The sequence below is a fragment of the Salvelinus namaycush genome, chromosome 39 (genome assembly GCF_016432855.1).
Source record: "Salvelinus namaycush isolate Seneca chromosome 39, SaNama_1.0, whole genome shotgun sequence".
Taxonomy (NCBI): Eukaryota; Metazoa; Chordata; class Actinopteri; order Salmoniformes; family Salmonidae; genus Salvelinus; species Salvelinus namaycush.
The window spans coordinates 15,181,121-15,198,007 of NC_052345.1; the positions used below are offsets into that span (position 1 = coordinate 15,181,121).

The 16,887-nt window shown below is 43.2% G+C and overlaps 1 protein-coding gene across 1 annotated transcript in view; it reads right to left on the reverse strand.

Annotated features, from left to right (window-relative positions):
- LOC120032502 (regulatory-associated protein of mTOR-like) overlaps window positions 1–16,887 on the reverse strand; it is a 178,314-nt gene that overhangs the window by 86,948 nt on the left and 74,479 nt on the right. The window contains exon 7 of the mRNA XM_038978613.1: window positions 15,588–15,763. Within this exon, the coding sequence (XP_038834541.1) occupies window positions 15,588–15,763 (176 nt within the window). The remainder of the gene's footprint in view (window positions 1–15,587; window positions 15,764–16,887) is intronic.

Here is a 16,887-nt window from a genome sequence, read left to right on the forward strand (position 1 = left end):
TTATACTGTAGATGCAGTTGCCTAATAAGGAGAGGACTGCATGGCACAGTCAAAAGATTAACACTGCTAGGAAGACAAAAGCCAGAAGAAAAGCAAGGTATTGTTTTTATGGTTTCATGCTACTGTCAGCAACAGAATAGGATATAATAGGATAAAAAGCTGGGTGGATAACACTTAACATTAAGTTGTACAATTACACTGTAGTTAATGTTTTATTGCACTGCAGTTAAGGTATAACTGATGGATTATATTAGTTAATATAATATTACACACAATTATGGATTAAAAATGGATTATGAATTATATTAGTTAATAGCTGGGGCACTTTATGAAAAGTCGAGACAGTACACGTTTGAATTGAAGTAGTTTGATGGGCATTTTATGTAGCTATTTTGGGTAGGTATCTTGAAACTGCATTTGTGTACCTGCATTGAATAGAAATGTACCAGTTAGTGTAACAATGCATAATTACAACATTAACTATCATGTAATAATGCAACTTAATTCAACGTAACGTGTTTGCCGCAGGCTCAAATTATAGTAAAGTGATTACTACTCCCTGTTCACTCGTGCCTGGCTGTGCAGTCACGACTCCAACACCATCATTAAATTTGCCGATGACACAACATTGGTAGGTCTGATCACTGACAACCACGAGACAGCCTATAGGGAGGTCGTCAGAGACCTGGCCCTGTGGTGCCAGAACAACCTCTCCCTCAACATGATCAAGACAAAAGGAGACGATTGTGGACTACAGGAAAAGGAGGACAGAGCACGCTCCCATTCTCATCGACGGGGCTGCAGTGGAGCAGGTTGATAGCGTCAAGTTCCTTGGTGTTCGTTCACATCAACAACAAACTAACATGGTCCAAGCACACCAATTGCTATGCCTCCGACCGCAAGGCACTAGAGAGAGTAGTGCGTATGGCCCAGTGCATCACTGGGGCCAAGCTTCCTGCTATCCAGGATTTCTATACCAGGCGGTGTCAGAGGAAGGCCCTAAAAATTGTCAAAGACTCCAGCCACCCTAGTCATAGACTGTTCTCTCTGCTACCGCACGGCAAGCGGTCCCGGAGCGCCAAGTTTAGGTCCAAGAGGCTTCTAAACAGCTTCCAAGCCATAACATTCCTGAACATCTAGTCAAACGGCTACCCAGACTATTTGCATTGCCCCCTCCCCTCCTCTCTGTTGTCATCTATGCAGTCACTTTAATTAAATCTACCTACATGTACATACTACCTCAACTAACCGGTGCCCCCGCACATTGACTCTGTACCGGCACCCCCCTGTATATATTGTTATTTTTTACTGTTGCTCTTTAATTACTTGTTACTTTTCTCTTATTCTTATCCGTATTTTGTTGTTGTTGTAAAGTAATAAAAACAATAGTAAAAAGACAGTGAAAAATAACAGCAGCAAAGTACCCATTTGAAGTACGCATTAGCTTAGAAAAAACATATGCGAGCGACAAATGCCTGTCTGTACGGCATGTGTGCCTGTGTGAGACCTTTCCCGAGTTCTTGCCAATACTTTCGATTTGTACTAGAAATGCTAAGTCACATACCGTAAACTTCAATTAATAGCCTGGGCGTTTATTTGCTTAAAACACTTTACAAGACAGGCGCTTTTTAGAGAAATTATTTTTGAACCAGGAGTCTATTTCCTTAAAGGACACAGCTTTTGCTTATTTGCATAGTTAATTATTGCATTTACTTCCAACATTTTAATCAATTTCAAAATGTCCTGCACTAATTCATTTACACACTGTCACACTAACCCTTTACATCAACTTATCTTTGACAGAACAACTTTTTCTGCCCCCAGGTGGTGAGGGTAGGTAACAACATATCCACCCCGCTGATCCTCAACACTGGGGCCCCACACGGGTGCGTTCTGAGCCCTCTCCTGTACTCCCTGTTCACCCACGACTGCATGGCCATGCACGCCTCCAACTCAATCATCAAGTTTGCAGACATCACTACAGTGGTAGGCTTGATTACCAACAACTATGAGACGGCCTACAGGGAGAAGGATCGGAGTGTGTTGTCAGGAAAATAAACTCACACTCAACATCAACAAAACAAAGGAGATGATCGTGGACTTCAGGAAACAGCACAGGGAGCACCCCCCTATCCACATCGACGGGACAGTAGTGGAGAGGGTAGTAAGTTTTAAGTTCCTCGGCGTACACATCACGGACAAACTGAATTGGTCCACCCACACAGACAGCGTTGTGAAGAAGGCGCAGCAGCGCCTCTTCAACCTCAGGAGGCTGAAGAAATTTGGCTTGTCACCAAAAGCACTCACAAACTTTTACAGATGCACAACCGAGAGCATCCTGTCGGGCTGTATCACCGCCTGGTACGGCAACTGCTCCGCCCACAACCGTAAGGCTCTCCATAGGGTAGTGAGGTCTGCACAACGCATCACCGGGGGCAAACTACCTGCCCTCCAGGACACCTACACCACCCGATGTCACAGCAAGGCCATAAAGATCATCAAGGACAACAACCACCCGAGCCACTGCCTGTTCACCCCGCTATCATCCAGAAGGTGAGGTCAGTACAGGTCCATCAAAACAGGGACCGAGAGACTGAAAAACAGCTTCTATCTCAAAGCCATCAGACTGTTAAACAGCCACCACTATCATTGAGTGGCTGCTGCCAACATACTGACTCAACTCCAGCCACTTTAATAATGGAAAAATGTATGTAAAAAAAATGTTTCACTAGCCACTTTAAACAATGCCACTTAATATAATGTTTACATACCCTACATTACTCATCTCATATGTATATAGTGTACTCTATACCATCTACTGCACCTTGCCTATGCCGTTCTGTACCATCACTCATTCATGTATTTTTATGTACATATTCTTCATCCCTTTACACTTGTGTGTATAAGGTAGTTGTTGTGAAATTGTTAGGTTAGATTACTCGTTGGTTATTACTGCATTGTCGGAACTAGAAGCACAAGCATTTCGCTACACTCGCATTAACATCTGCTAACCATGTGTATGTGACAAATAACATTTGATTTATTGTTCGCCTAATACATTTTTTGTACTATTGGTTAGAGCCTGTAAGTAAGCATTTCACAGTAAGGTCTACACCTGTTGTATTCGGCGCACGTGACAAATAAACCTTTATTTGATATGACAGTTTCTGATAAAAAGTGAAAGACTGGAGAAGCTATTTCCTTTTCAACTATCTTTTCATGCTCTTAGGATCCATTATAATGGGATGCATTGGCGTACAATAATACCACTGGGGAAGGAGGACATTAATAGGCATATCATACCAAAAAAGTAGCAAAACTCTTTGGTTGTGACATTAAACTGAGGTCTCAGTCATCACCATACAGCTCTTGGTATTTGCTGCAAGTATATTGTGTCTTAGCTAAATTTCAAACCCAACATCTTATATTATCATGGCCACCTAAACCTTATTTCCCAATTGGCTCATTTGGCCACAACTTATCTGGTAAAATAAAAAATGTAGATAATTTTTATATAGCCAAGTACCAAATGGCTTAAGGATTTGATAGTCTTCGAGTAAAGCTATTGGATGGGTCATAACAAAGAATGATTTCCAATACTAGAAATATCCATTATCAGCCCTGTCTCGAGGTGAACTCTGCCTCTCTATTTCTGTAGATCTATCTACCTCTCTCCCTTCCATGCTGCAAGAGACATGTGCTTCTCTCCTTAGCTAATTGCATTCAGCGCTGCAGTGAGAAAATGAGACGAGAAAGCTCACTAAGACAGGCTTACATCGGCTTCCAAACCTGCATAAAACGTACAAAGGGAAGAGAATGAAAGATGGGGATGAGATAGTTAGTACGAATATAGAGAGGAAGAGAGATTCCTTGCTCACTAGAGCAGAAAATCATTACTGATAGAGCACTGGCTTCAAGGGATTTCCCCGATGTTCAGATAGAGAGTGGCTATGGTAATGGAGGGGGAAAGGAGAAGAGCAGAGATGGTGAGAAGACAGGAAAGGATGGAACAAAAAGGGATAAAAAGAAAGGGAAAGGTATGAGGGAGGAAAGGAGGGAAGGAGGAAGGAGTGGAGAAATGAAGAGGGGTGAGGAAAGAAGGGTGAGAAAGATGTGGAGGTTGGAAAGAGGGGAGAAGAGGAGGGTTAAATAAGGAAAGGAAATGAGGATAGTGATTCTTGAGGGACTCAGCATGCTTATCAGAGCCAGTCATGGCCTTGTGTGACTGGAGCTGAGAAGCACCATCTTCCTGTTGAAACTTTAAACAATACTCCTGTTCTGCTGTCAACTCCTTGACAGGTGACTGCCTCAATCTCATACCATCTGGGGATGGTGTGCGTTTTCGCTAAGGAAGCTAAGTTCTCACACTCATGCAAACACACACGCTTAACAGAAAAAGAAAAGCACACGTGTGTGTGTCCACACTTTCGTGCATGCGTGAGCGCGACCTTAGCTTCCCTCCTGAAAACTTACAGCCTTTCCTGTCACCTCAAGTAGCTTCTTTTCATTATCTATGATGTTGTGAGTGACAGTACACCTTCAAAAAGGCACCACACTGATCAACTCTGAATGAAAACCCGTCAGTAAACGAACTACTCATTCTCTCTGTCCTCACATCTCCTTAGTCAATAGGGGGAAGGAGGAAACATGGGAGGAGGGTGTAACACAGAGTATAATGTAAATGTAGCTGTTGTTCTTCTCTGTGGTGACTTCACAGTGGGGAAGCAAAGCATCCGTAACCTCACCTGTTCAATCAATCAAATGCATTTGGCGGGAACTGCTTCTCCAATGTCATGGTGACGTTGGCTAGCTAAGCACAGAAACACCTCATCGGGTCTAACGGTCGTCTTGTGCTGAACGGCGCATGTGCAGGCTGTCAAATCAAAGGCACTCCTTCGATTTGAAGTCGCTTGACAAAAATGGAAAGCTGTCAGTTTGTCACTTTCACAAGGTTATAGAAATAACATGTTCAACTACTTAAGACATTGGCTCGAATCTAGATTGTGCCTTTAGAGATCTAGAAAATTAACATGATGAAGAATCATTCACTTCTCTGGTTGACTTACCCTACTTGGGAAGTCTCACACTGTTGCGCCTCTAGGTTTAGAAACTCTGTGACAAGGGTTTATCGTTGGCTTTTCTACAGAAATGTTTGGTGATCGACTAGGAATTCCTTGAAGATCGACTAGTCGATCGGTTGGTAACAACAGCAATAGAATTGATAAAAAGCAGAGTTGTATTCAAAACGGCAGTGCAATTTAGCTCAGGGTCTTCTCGGCATTTCTGAGGTAGTTCCAAAGTACTCCCCCCCGCACCCGAAGCGTTACATACCGCACCCGCTGGCTTTCTGTCCGACTGCCACCTGCTACGGCAAGAACTGGTCCCAAACCAGTTATTTTAGGCGTATGTGACACAGCTCACTTGCCAGACATGGTCCCATTAATTTTGCACCCTGTAGGCAATATCAAATGCGCAAAAATAGGTTAAATTACCAGAGCTTCTCACGTGGCCCATTATATTAGTATGTCTGTATTACTGGGCTGTATCAGCCAATATGATAGATGTAGTTGAAGAGAGCAGAGTTGGACAGACTTGCACTTTATCTTGAGCAATTTTTATAGCCTACCGTTTAGCAGTGAGAAGATTTTCAGACAGAAATATGGATGATCAATATTTATTTCTACGCAATGTTGTAAACTATAGCCTAATCATATTTAGGAAGTACATTTCCTTGGAAAGATAACTGCCCCGTGCTTCTCCGCCCATGCATAGGCTATTGCCTACTCTATTTCATTTGGACCACACGCACACCTGACCTCGCAGGGATGGCTACTGAACTGGAAGCAGCAAGAATGATGACATCCAACACTTGCTACGTTTTTGCAAAGAGGATAGAGCCTAGACTACATGACCAAAAGTATATGGACACCTGCTCGTCAAACATGTCATTCCAAAATCATGGGCATTAATATGGAGTTGGTCCCCCCTTTGCTGCTATAACAGCCTCCACTCTACTGGGAAAGCTTTCCACTAGATGTTGGAACATTGCTGCGGGGACTTCTATTCAGCCACAAGAGCATTAGTGAGGTCAGTCACTGATGTTGGGTGATTAGGCCAGGCTCCCAGTATGCGTTCCAATACATCCCAAAGGTGTTTGATGAGGTTGAGGTCAGGGCTCTGGTCAGGCCACCCAAGTTCTTCCACACCGATCTCAAACCAAAAAATCGTCTAGAATGTGATTGTATGCTGTAGTGTTAAGATTTCCATTTGCTGGAACTAAGGGGCCTAGACCGAACAATGAAAAACAGCCCCAGACCATTATTCCTCCTCCACCAAACTTTACAGTTGGCACTATGCATTCGGGCAGGTAGTGTTCTCCTGGCATCCGCCAAAACCAGATTTGTCTGTCGGACTGCCAGATGGTGAAGCGTGATTCATCACCCCAGAGGACGAGTTTCCAATGCTCCAGAATCCAATGGCGGCAAGCTTGACAACTCCAGCCGACGCTTGGCATTGCGCATAGTAACCTTAGGCTTGTGTGTGGCTGATCGGCCATGAAAAACCATTTCAAGAAGCTCCTGACGAACAGTTCTTGTACTGATGTTGCTTCCAGAGGCAGTTTGGAACTCGGTAGTGAGTGTGCAACCGAGGACAGATTTGTACGCGGTTCAGCACTCGATGGGCCCGTTCTGTGAGCTTGTGTGGCATACCACTGTTGTTGCTCTAAACAGTGTTTAAACCCTTTACAATGACGATCTGTGAAGTTATTTGGATTTTTAAGAATTACCTTTGAAAGACAGGGTACTGAAAAATATTTTATTGCTGTGTGTGTGTGTGTGTGTGTGTGTGTGTGTGTGTGTGTGTGTGTGTGTGTGTGTGTGTGTGTGTGTGTATGTATGTATGTATATGTATATATATATATATATATATATATATATATATATATGCATGTAGAGGGTGTAAAGGGTGATTATGCATGTAGAATATCCTATATATATATGATATTCTACATGCAACAGACTGAATACTGAACACACTCTCGCATCATTAGCGAAGAGAAAGAGCGAAGAGAATATAAAGATATATATTTGAATTATACTTTTTACTAAATTATAATCACATTACAGCTGGCTCGCCTGCTCTTTCTCTTCGCTAATGATGCGAGAGTGTGTTCAGTATTCAGTCTGTTGCATGTAGAATATCCTAGCCTATTCATTGATGATATGCCCTACTTTAGTTGCGTGACATTGCAAGCTAAGAAATTCCAACAAAACAAACAGCCGCTTTTGATTGCTGATAGGCCTAGTGCACGGTTCTGACTGTCTGCCTGGTGGCCGACCTGCCTATACTGTGCCCCTCCACTCTCTCTCCGTCCTTCGCTAGCTCGCTATTAAAGACAAGTGTTTGTGTTTCCGGAAGTGCGGCAACAAATCAGTCTACTCGGTTTAAAAAATACTGAATCTTACGTTATTTAACACATTTTAAAGTACTTTTTTTTTAGGTGAGAGAGATCCGCGCGCAAGCAGGCCGCACGCAGACAGCTCGAGATTATTTGATTGACAGTTCTGGTTGCCTAGTGATGGTCCAGCTTCAGAAGCAGCATTCCTTTACAGTGGTATTCCTTTACAAGTAAAATGCCTGTTCATTGGCGCGTCAAAACCATCTCCAGAGCAGGTTTCGTGTCGGCATTTAAAAAGCTGTAGCGTGCCCTTACAGATGAGCTGCTTTAAAGGGTATATGGCGGCAGAAGATATAACTTCATTGCCTGGCCCTAGCATTCATTAATACCTAATAGCTATTATTACCGTAATTTCCGGACTATAAACCGCTACTTTTTCCCACGCTTTGAACCTTGCGGTTTATACAATGACGCGGCTAATTTATGGATTTTTCCCGCTTTCACAAGATTCATGCCGCCAAAAAACTGAGCACCGTCACATAATGTGACGTAAATCGAGCGCGCTCAAACTTCCCATAATTCTGATTACGGTAGTCATTTTGTCACCCTCATCATGGCAAAGACACGGAGAAATTGTCACGTTCCTGACCTGTTTTTCCTTTTTCTTGTATTTATTTGGTTGGTCAGGGCGTGAGTTGGGGTGGGTTGTCCATGTGTTATTTTTCTATGTCGGGTTGTTTGTGTTCGGCCGGGTATGATTCTCAATCAGAGGCAGCTGTAAATCGTTGTCCCTGATTGAGAATCATACTTTTTGTATCTCGTGTTGTATCTCGTGTCTGTATTCGGGTCGTTTCTCTTTTGTCATTTTGTTTCGTTAGTGTTCCGTTTATTTGGTTAATAAATAATCATGGACACAAACCACTCCGCATATTGGTCTGATCCTTCTCGCCTCTCCTCCTCGTCCGAGGAGGAGGATTACGCCGACCGTTACAGAAATGCATATGATGCAGCTTTCAATTTGAAGGCGATCGATCTGGCTGTTGGAAAAGGAAATAGAGCTGCTGCACGGGAGCTTGGCCTTAATGAGTCGATGATAAGACGTTGGAAACAGCAGCGTGAGAAACTGACTCAGTGCAAAAAGACAACAAAAGCTTTCAGAGGAAAGAAAAGCAGATGGCCCGAACTAGAAAATGAGGCTTGGATGACAAGTGGGGAGAAATCCTTCACTAAAACGGGCCGCATGCGAAGAGCAACTTATGGTCAAGTCTGCCAGTGGGTCCTGACAGCGTGGAGCATTGTCAAAAAATGTTTTTTAAATCCACTATCATCAACGGGTTTCGAAAGGCTGGACTGCTGCGTATTGAAGAGGGCAGCATGAGCTCAGCGGGGAATTTGCCTCCGGATGAAAGTGACGAGAGCGACAATGAAAACGATCCAACATCGGATGAAGCAATTCTGAGGCTACAGTAATCCCTCGTTTATCGCGGGGGTTACGTTCCGAAAATGACCCGCGATAAGTGAAATCCGCGAAATAGAAAACTTTTTTTTTTTTTTTACAATTAGCAACTATTACATGTATACAAATACAGTGACTCACGTGTAGGCCGTTTCACTGCTCTTCAGACTGGGCCGCTGCATCCTGACTGCGCTCTGCAGTGTTCTCTTCTTCTGAAGCCCGCGGTGCAGGTGTGTTTGTTCGGGAGAAGAACATAGTGATAGGCAGCTGTTGTCGCTCTTTTTTCTTCTTTGCAAAAAGATCCTTGTACACCGACATGCCACCATCGATTACGTTGGAGAACTGTAATGAACGGCTCATCAAAGGGTCCCATTCCTCAGCTACTCGCTTAAGTTCAGTGGCCACTTTATCTGAGATAGGTAGCATCTTCCGCCGTTTGGGCCCATCCGCAGGTGCTTTTGTCGGTCCAGGCCGTTTCGTCGACATTATGGGTTTAGGAGATGTTCGAAATTACAAGATAATTTGGCCAACTTAATGTAAATTTGCCAAGCTGTTTTATGTACGTACACATAACTGCACGAGACGACAAAATGATAGCACAATTCGTAGCATGTTTTGATACAAGAAGCGGGAGTGAGTTTTTAGCGAATCAGAATGCAGAGCACAATGCACCAAAAAAAAAAAAAAAATGCATTATGAAAATCCGCGAAATAGCGAATCCGCGATAAGTGAACCGCGAAGTGGCGAGGGATCACTGTATTCAACTCCGACACCAAAGGAGATGACTTCAGTGGTTTCAGTGCACAGGAGGAAGATAGTGACCAATGACTTTCTTCGTAGGCTACTGTTTACTGCTATTGTTTTTAAATTTGTTACAAGCCGTGTTTCGTTAAAGCCTATTTATTTTTGTTACAAGCCGTGTTTCGTTTAAAAAGCCTATTTATTTTTGTTACAAGCCGTGTTTCGTTTAAAAAGCCTATTTATTTTTGTTACAAGCCGTGTTTCCTTTAAAGGCTGTGTAAAGTTCATTTGTTTCAATGTACGGTAGGCACCTGCGGCTTATAGACATGTGCGGCTTATTTATGTACAAAATACATATTTTTTTTTAAATTCAGTGGGTGCGGCTTATATTCAGGTGCGCTTAATAGTCCAGCAATTACGGTACTCTGCATTGTGAATTGACGTAGAACTGAATTTTTTTTCTCTTACTGTTTAAAAATGGTACTGATTTTTTTTTAAAGGCAAAATTGTCATGTACTTCCCCAAATGGTAATATTTTACACCAATGCATCCCACTATAACGGATCCTTTGAGCATGAAAAGAGTTGATACAGAAGTGGAAATGGCTACTCCAGTCTTTCACTTTCCTCAGAAACTGCCATTTTTAGTACCCATTAGCCTATACTTCATCCTTTGATAGAAAAACCATGAGTGACGCGTGTCTGTACGTCATGTGTGCACACCTGAGACCATCGGAGACCAATCTATTCCTGATTGTTAATCCAAACGAAGTCCAGAAATTGCTGTTTTTAAAGTCATTAATATTAATGACACTACAGAGACCTCATTAAACTGAAGGTCAAAATAGGGCCCCCATAGGTCTCTGGTCTGAAGTACTCCACTATATAGGGACTAAGGTGCCATTTGGGACCCAGCGTAAGTCTTATGTTGACCTTCAGTAAAAATAGAATAACGAAGAAAATTGAAATCCATTGTGTTATTGACAAAAATAATTGCTTTTTAAATGTCCTATGAGTACATCTTGAAGTTCGCCCGTCCTCCTCACCCACATATCTCAGCGTCATCAGTCAATGATATTTACAAAGGGCTCACAACCTGCTAAAGCATTTATGATGTTAGAATCTGGCAAACAGTGCTTTGCAAATACAATGTGTACTATGAAATGCTTCACAAACTGGCATGACCTTGTCATTTCTAAGGAGTCAAACGGAGAACAGCACCAACCAGAATAACAATTTATTCTATCAATCGGACATTGTGACAGCCATTTTGGATCGAGGAACTCCAGTTCCATATGAGGGCTTGACATTAACTTTTTTGCCATTTATCTTTCGGACAAGTTGGACAGAAAGCTCAAATCACTTGTGCCCCCCCCCCCCTCTAACACCACGGGCCATAAAGATGAATGAAAATGGTGTTGTTTTATGCAAGGAACCACTTCACTAAATAATATTCACTATTACAGTATCACTGGTACTGACAATGGAAGGCTGCTGCTCTCTGAGCCCATGTATTATAAAGTGTCTCCAGCCGTTGTGGCCTTGAGCAAGGCACTGAACCCACCACAAAGTACAATACTGCACTAGTAGGCCACTGTATAAAACACGTGGGCCGTCAACCCTCCAACTGGAGACCTACTGGGTGGCATGCTTTTGATCCAGCCCTGCACAAACACACCAGTCAGCCTACCAAGGTCCTGTTGAGCAGCTGATTTTTGTAACAAATTGGTTATGTTCGAGCAGGGCTGGATCAAAAGCCTGCACACTCAGTAGCTCTCCTGGAAACTCCTGGGAGGATGGTTGGCCAACCTGCAACATTACAATTACAATCAAATACTTCTTAAGTCTATATAAAATAATTCCCTCCTTCAATGAACCAGGGATGAAATGGCTAAGGTGGGCAAGGTAGTTAACTAAGATGTTTATCTATTTGTAAGGTTAAAATATTCAGTGTTCAGGGGAGATCTTGACAGCATAGGAGTTACTTGTCAATAAGGCTATTCTAAGATTTAAAAAAAAAACTTTTTCAGATTACATGGCCAGTATTGAATAGAGGACCATCCTAACCAATTGTGAGCGCTTGAGAGACGTACGGGTTTACAACCAGAGTATGCAGCACTGGTGTCATTAACTGTGCCCCTGTATGACCTGCGTGTCGGCCATTTGCGGTTATACACGAGTGCCTGTGGAAAGTTATTTTAGGACATGGGACATGACAATGACATTAAAACATGCTGATAACTAAATAGTTAACTAGCGAGATAGCCAATGTAAAACAGTGTAGGTAGTCTGTGGTATATCATTGTCTTACTTGCTGCGCAAATCTCTCCCTCCCCCGGCAACAGCCCACTGACAAACTCAGGTGATGCACACACCATGACTTCTCCAGGGTTTTCATTGCTGATCAAAGAACTTGCTATAACTAGGCAAATAACTCACTAACAACGAATATCAACAAATGTGCTTTGATCTCAAAAACGCATTTCACGAATGCATGATTGAAAGACTGTCTATGCAGGCCTACAATAATTATACTCTGATATGTTCTGTAGATTCGGAGGACACTGATCAAATTCTGATCGGAGTAGCCTCATTGTTTGATAGTGATTTGTGATTTTTTTTTAATTTTTTTTTTTACTTAAATTTATATTCTTCTTGTATGACAAATTTTTTTACTTGCTCGAACCAGCAGACAAGCGTTAATGTCAAGGCCTGTATATGATATATTCATGTCTATATACACACCATAAAACTTCAATTAAACCCAGTCTCAAATAGCCGCCAGTCCCTTTTCAGCAAATAAACACTCGTTTCAAATAAACACTGGGTCTAAATTAAATTGTTTATGAGGTTACCATGGACACAGCTCTGATATTCATATGGTCATGTGCATTAAACTTAATTATTATTTTTCATCTGTCATCGTCACTAGCCATGGCACAACCACACTCATAGAGCAACATTCCAGCGATGCAACAGCCAGGCATTTTGGAATTGATCCAAAACAAGTGAGAGAATGGCAAAGTCAAAAAGTCAAAGTTCAGTGTTTGTCTGTGGATCAGACGAGGGCGAGACTGCAAGGTGGATCAGACGAGGGCGAGACTGCAAGGTGGATCAGACGAGGGCGAGACTGCAAGGTGGATCAGACGAGGGCGAGACTGCAAGGTGAGGGGAGGCGCTGGTTGTGTTCAGTGATGGAAGCAAATAAATGCCTGGTCTATTAATTGAAGTTATGGTATTCAGACATTCAACCTAACATGAAAGGGCCTGGCGTACATGTTGCCACTCCTAGAGAGCTTTCATCCAGCAGTGTCCCTCCCCCACCCAAATGTAGAGGCCTCTAAACCAAATGTTTACCTGGCCCACCACTCCACCTTGGACTTGAACAACCTTTATGATCAGGTTCACCTCTACATGGCAGCAGTCCTCACCTTTCCCAGGACCCTGAAGAACGTCAACCGCAGCCCCAGCATCTCACACAGGAGCAACAGAAAAACGGACCCCCCCCCCCCCCCCGGAGGACCTGCACCAAGAGGATCCACACCAAGAGGACCTACACCCAGACCACAGCATCACCAGCTACATCCCCAACCAGTCGATACCTAGCCACACCCTATATAGCAGCCGCCCAATAGAATCCCCATACTACGATGACAGCTTCTCCATCCTAGATAGGGAGATCAACTTTTTCCAGGCCCAGGGACATGTACTAGTCTGTGGCGACCTAAATACCAGAACCAGACAAGAACCTGACACTCTTAACACACAGGGGGCAAACACCTACCTGGAGGTGACAGCATTCCCTCCCAAATATGCCCCCCTAGACACAACTATAACAAAATAACCAACAAAAACTGGTCACAACTCCTGCAGCTGTCTCACGCCGAGTCTGTACATAGTCAATGGTAGGCTTCGAGGGGACTCTTACGGTAGGTACACCTACAGATCATCCCTCGGCAGTAGTACTGTAGATTACTTCATCACTGACCTCAACCCAGAGTCTCTCAGAGCGTTCAGTCAGCCCACTAACACCCCAATCAGATCACAGAAAAATCATAGTCTACTAGAACAGAGCAATACTCAATCATGAGGCATCAAATCCAAAGGAACTGGATAATATTAAGAAATTCTACAACCACCTAAAGGGAAGCGATTCCCAAGCCTTCCATAATGAAGCCACCACCTACAGAGAGCTGAACCTGGAGAAGAGTCCCCTAAGCAAGCTGGTCCTGGGGCTCTGTTCACAAACACAAACAGAGCCCCAGGCAGCAACACAATTAGACCCAACCAAATCATAAGAAAACAAAAAGATAATTATATGACACATTGGAAAGAGCAAACTAGGATGCTATTTGGCCCTAAACAGAGCACACAGTGACAGAATAATTGACCACTGACTGACCCAACATTAAGGAAAGCTTTGACAATGTACAGACTCAGTGAGCATAGCCTTGCTATTGAGAGAGGCCGCCGTAGGCAGACCTGGCTCTCAAGAGAAGACGAGCTTTGTGCACACTACTCATAAAATGAGGAAACTGAGCTGCACTTCCTTACCCCTTCCTATGCCAAATGTATGATCATATTTGAGACACATATTTTCCTCAGATTACACAGACCCACAAATAATTCGAAAACAAATCCAATTTTGATAAACTCCCATATCTATTGGGTTAAATACCACGGTGTGCAATCACAGCAGCAAGATGTGACCTGTTGCCACAAGAAAAGGGCAACAAGTGAAGAACAAACCCTATTGTAAATACAACCCATATTTATGTTTATTTATTTTCCCTTGAACTATTTGCACATCATTACAACACTGTATATAGCCATAATGACATTTGAAATGTGTGTTTTCCTTTGGAACTTTTGTGAGTGTACTGTTCATTTGACTTTTGTTTATGAGCTATTTCACTGGCTTTGGCAATGTAAACATATTTCCCATGCCAATAAAGCCCTTTGAATTGAAAAGATACAGTGAAAGTGAGGATAGAGATATTCCGGTTTATGGAGCATCACGTTTAATATGCACAGATTTGGGCCCGTGGCCTAATCCCATTGTGAATATGAAACTCATTTCATGAACTCAGTTACTGCCATCTCGGCAATGACACACACACACACACACACACAAGCAAAGAAAATACACTGATGGTTGGATAGACAGAGAATTCTGAGGTCTCCACTCAAGAGCAACAGAGGAGAAACACACTACAGTGAACACCGCAATGCCAGAGTCATGTTCATTGGTCAAAAATAAGAGCAGAAACACATGCCATAAGAGCATAAACACACGCCATGAAGTTGAACATTGGTAACATCTTAATTCAATGTCCATTTTCTCCCCTTTACACAAACTGACCGTGACCGTTTCCCAAGAGGACTCCTGTGCTAGCGTCCCAGTTGAACCACCTCTCTGCCAGACATCAACCTGGCAAAGCTGGTAAACACCATACTATATTGCTGTGCCCTACGACCCTAATCGTCACACAATCATGACATAAATGACACATCATACAGATGGCCGTGTGTGTGTGGGCACGCATGGTAAAGTGACAGGGGATCTTTAGAGGTGATGAAATCACCTGTGGTTGGTAAGCAAGACCCCCCTCAGTGTGATCTACATGCTAAATCAGCTGTACCACACAAACAAACAGCACTAGAGGCAGAAAATACAACAAAACGGAATATGGAGCGATATCCAATCATATTAGTATGTCAAATGAAGGCCATACCAATATATTCCCCCAAAGTACAGTATGTTCAAATATGTTCAAAACTAATGACGCATCAATGCTTTAGAGAGCAGGGATGTCAACTAATGACCATACTTATGTGGAAAATATATCTAAATAGTTTATTTGGCATACTAATATCAATATCATTGGATATCATTGAACAAGGAAAGTACGCCGCTTAGACAGGGTGTCTGAGAATAAGGAGTTTTAAGTTGGAGCGATCCATCTTTTGGCTGGTCCACTGTGGCTCTTACCAGCGCAGGGCGATCTTGATGGGCGTGGTGAGGCAGGAGGTGAAGAGGTCAGCGGGGAGGTCAGGGTTCATGGGCAGTAGCTCTGAGGCCTCGCAGGCGGCTAGCTGGATACAGTTCTTCATGGAGGGGGGGAGAGGCATCTGGGCCAGGGGGTGGTTGGGGTTAATGGCTGCCACCTGGAAGAGAACAAAAGACTTGGATTGGAGATGAAGCTAATAGAGGCTATACAGAGACACAGGTCAAACAAATAAGCTACACAGACGGCCACACCGATTCCATGCTAGCCCCGTCTGAATAAAATATGAGTTTTTATTCAAAAATAAAATAAAAAAGCTACAGACAAACAGAGAAGACCAGGGCATAATAGAGAAAATATGTAATACTGAACTCGTGCACTTGAACCCCCCCCCCAGCTCTGACTTTGCTGATATCTACTTCATTGAGGGAAGGTGTACTCACTGTGCCTGTTGTCCCACCTAGCTATCTTAAGATGAATGCACTCAATGTAAGTCACTCTGGATAAGAGCCCTGCTAAATGACTCAAATGTAAATAAAGTCAAAGAGCGAAAAAGAGAGGTAAAGGGAAAGAGAAATAACAGTAGACACAGAACAAGAGAGAAGGGAAAACCAACCAGAGATGGTAACGCCGAGCAAGAGAAAGAGGACCAGATAAAAGAACAAGAACAGAACCAACAGAAAAGAGAAGAGACAGATAACAGGCCAGAGGGATGTGCATGTCAGAGAAAGGGAGTGAAAACCTTTAGGACATTGGATCCTCTCACTGCTCTAAACTTCTGCTATCATCCGGTAATGAGATGTGGAAGAGAGCTTTTGAAGTTCAGGGTGGCGGAGGTGTTCGATAGCATAGTGTATTCTGAACAAACAGCCTCTGGAGCAGATATTGGAAAATGTGATATTATCATTCTGGGGAGCTGGACCGCCTGTACAATGCCATGAATACAAAGGTGTGAGAGAGCGTGTGTGTGTGGAATGGACAGGTGTGTGTGTACGTTTGTTCCTGAGTGCGTGTGTGTGTGTGTGTGTCTACTCCTGTATGGGTGTATGGATCCATCCAGACCTGGTGTGATGTCAGTCTGCCTCTAGGCAGCTTGTGGAGGTGAGCTCCATTTTTCATTTGACGACCTCGGAGCGCTCCCTTCCCCTCCTCACCCAGGGCTGTTGACCACGGATTCCCTGGGCTTATAAATACTTCACAGACTTATGACTGAAGCGCTTGTACTTTCGAGCTTCAAATGTGTGACTTCTGCCATACTTCTACAATTCTGGTGCAGCCTAAATC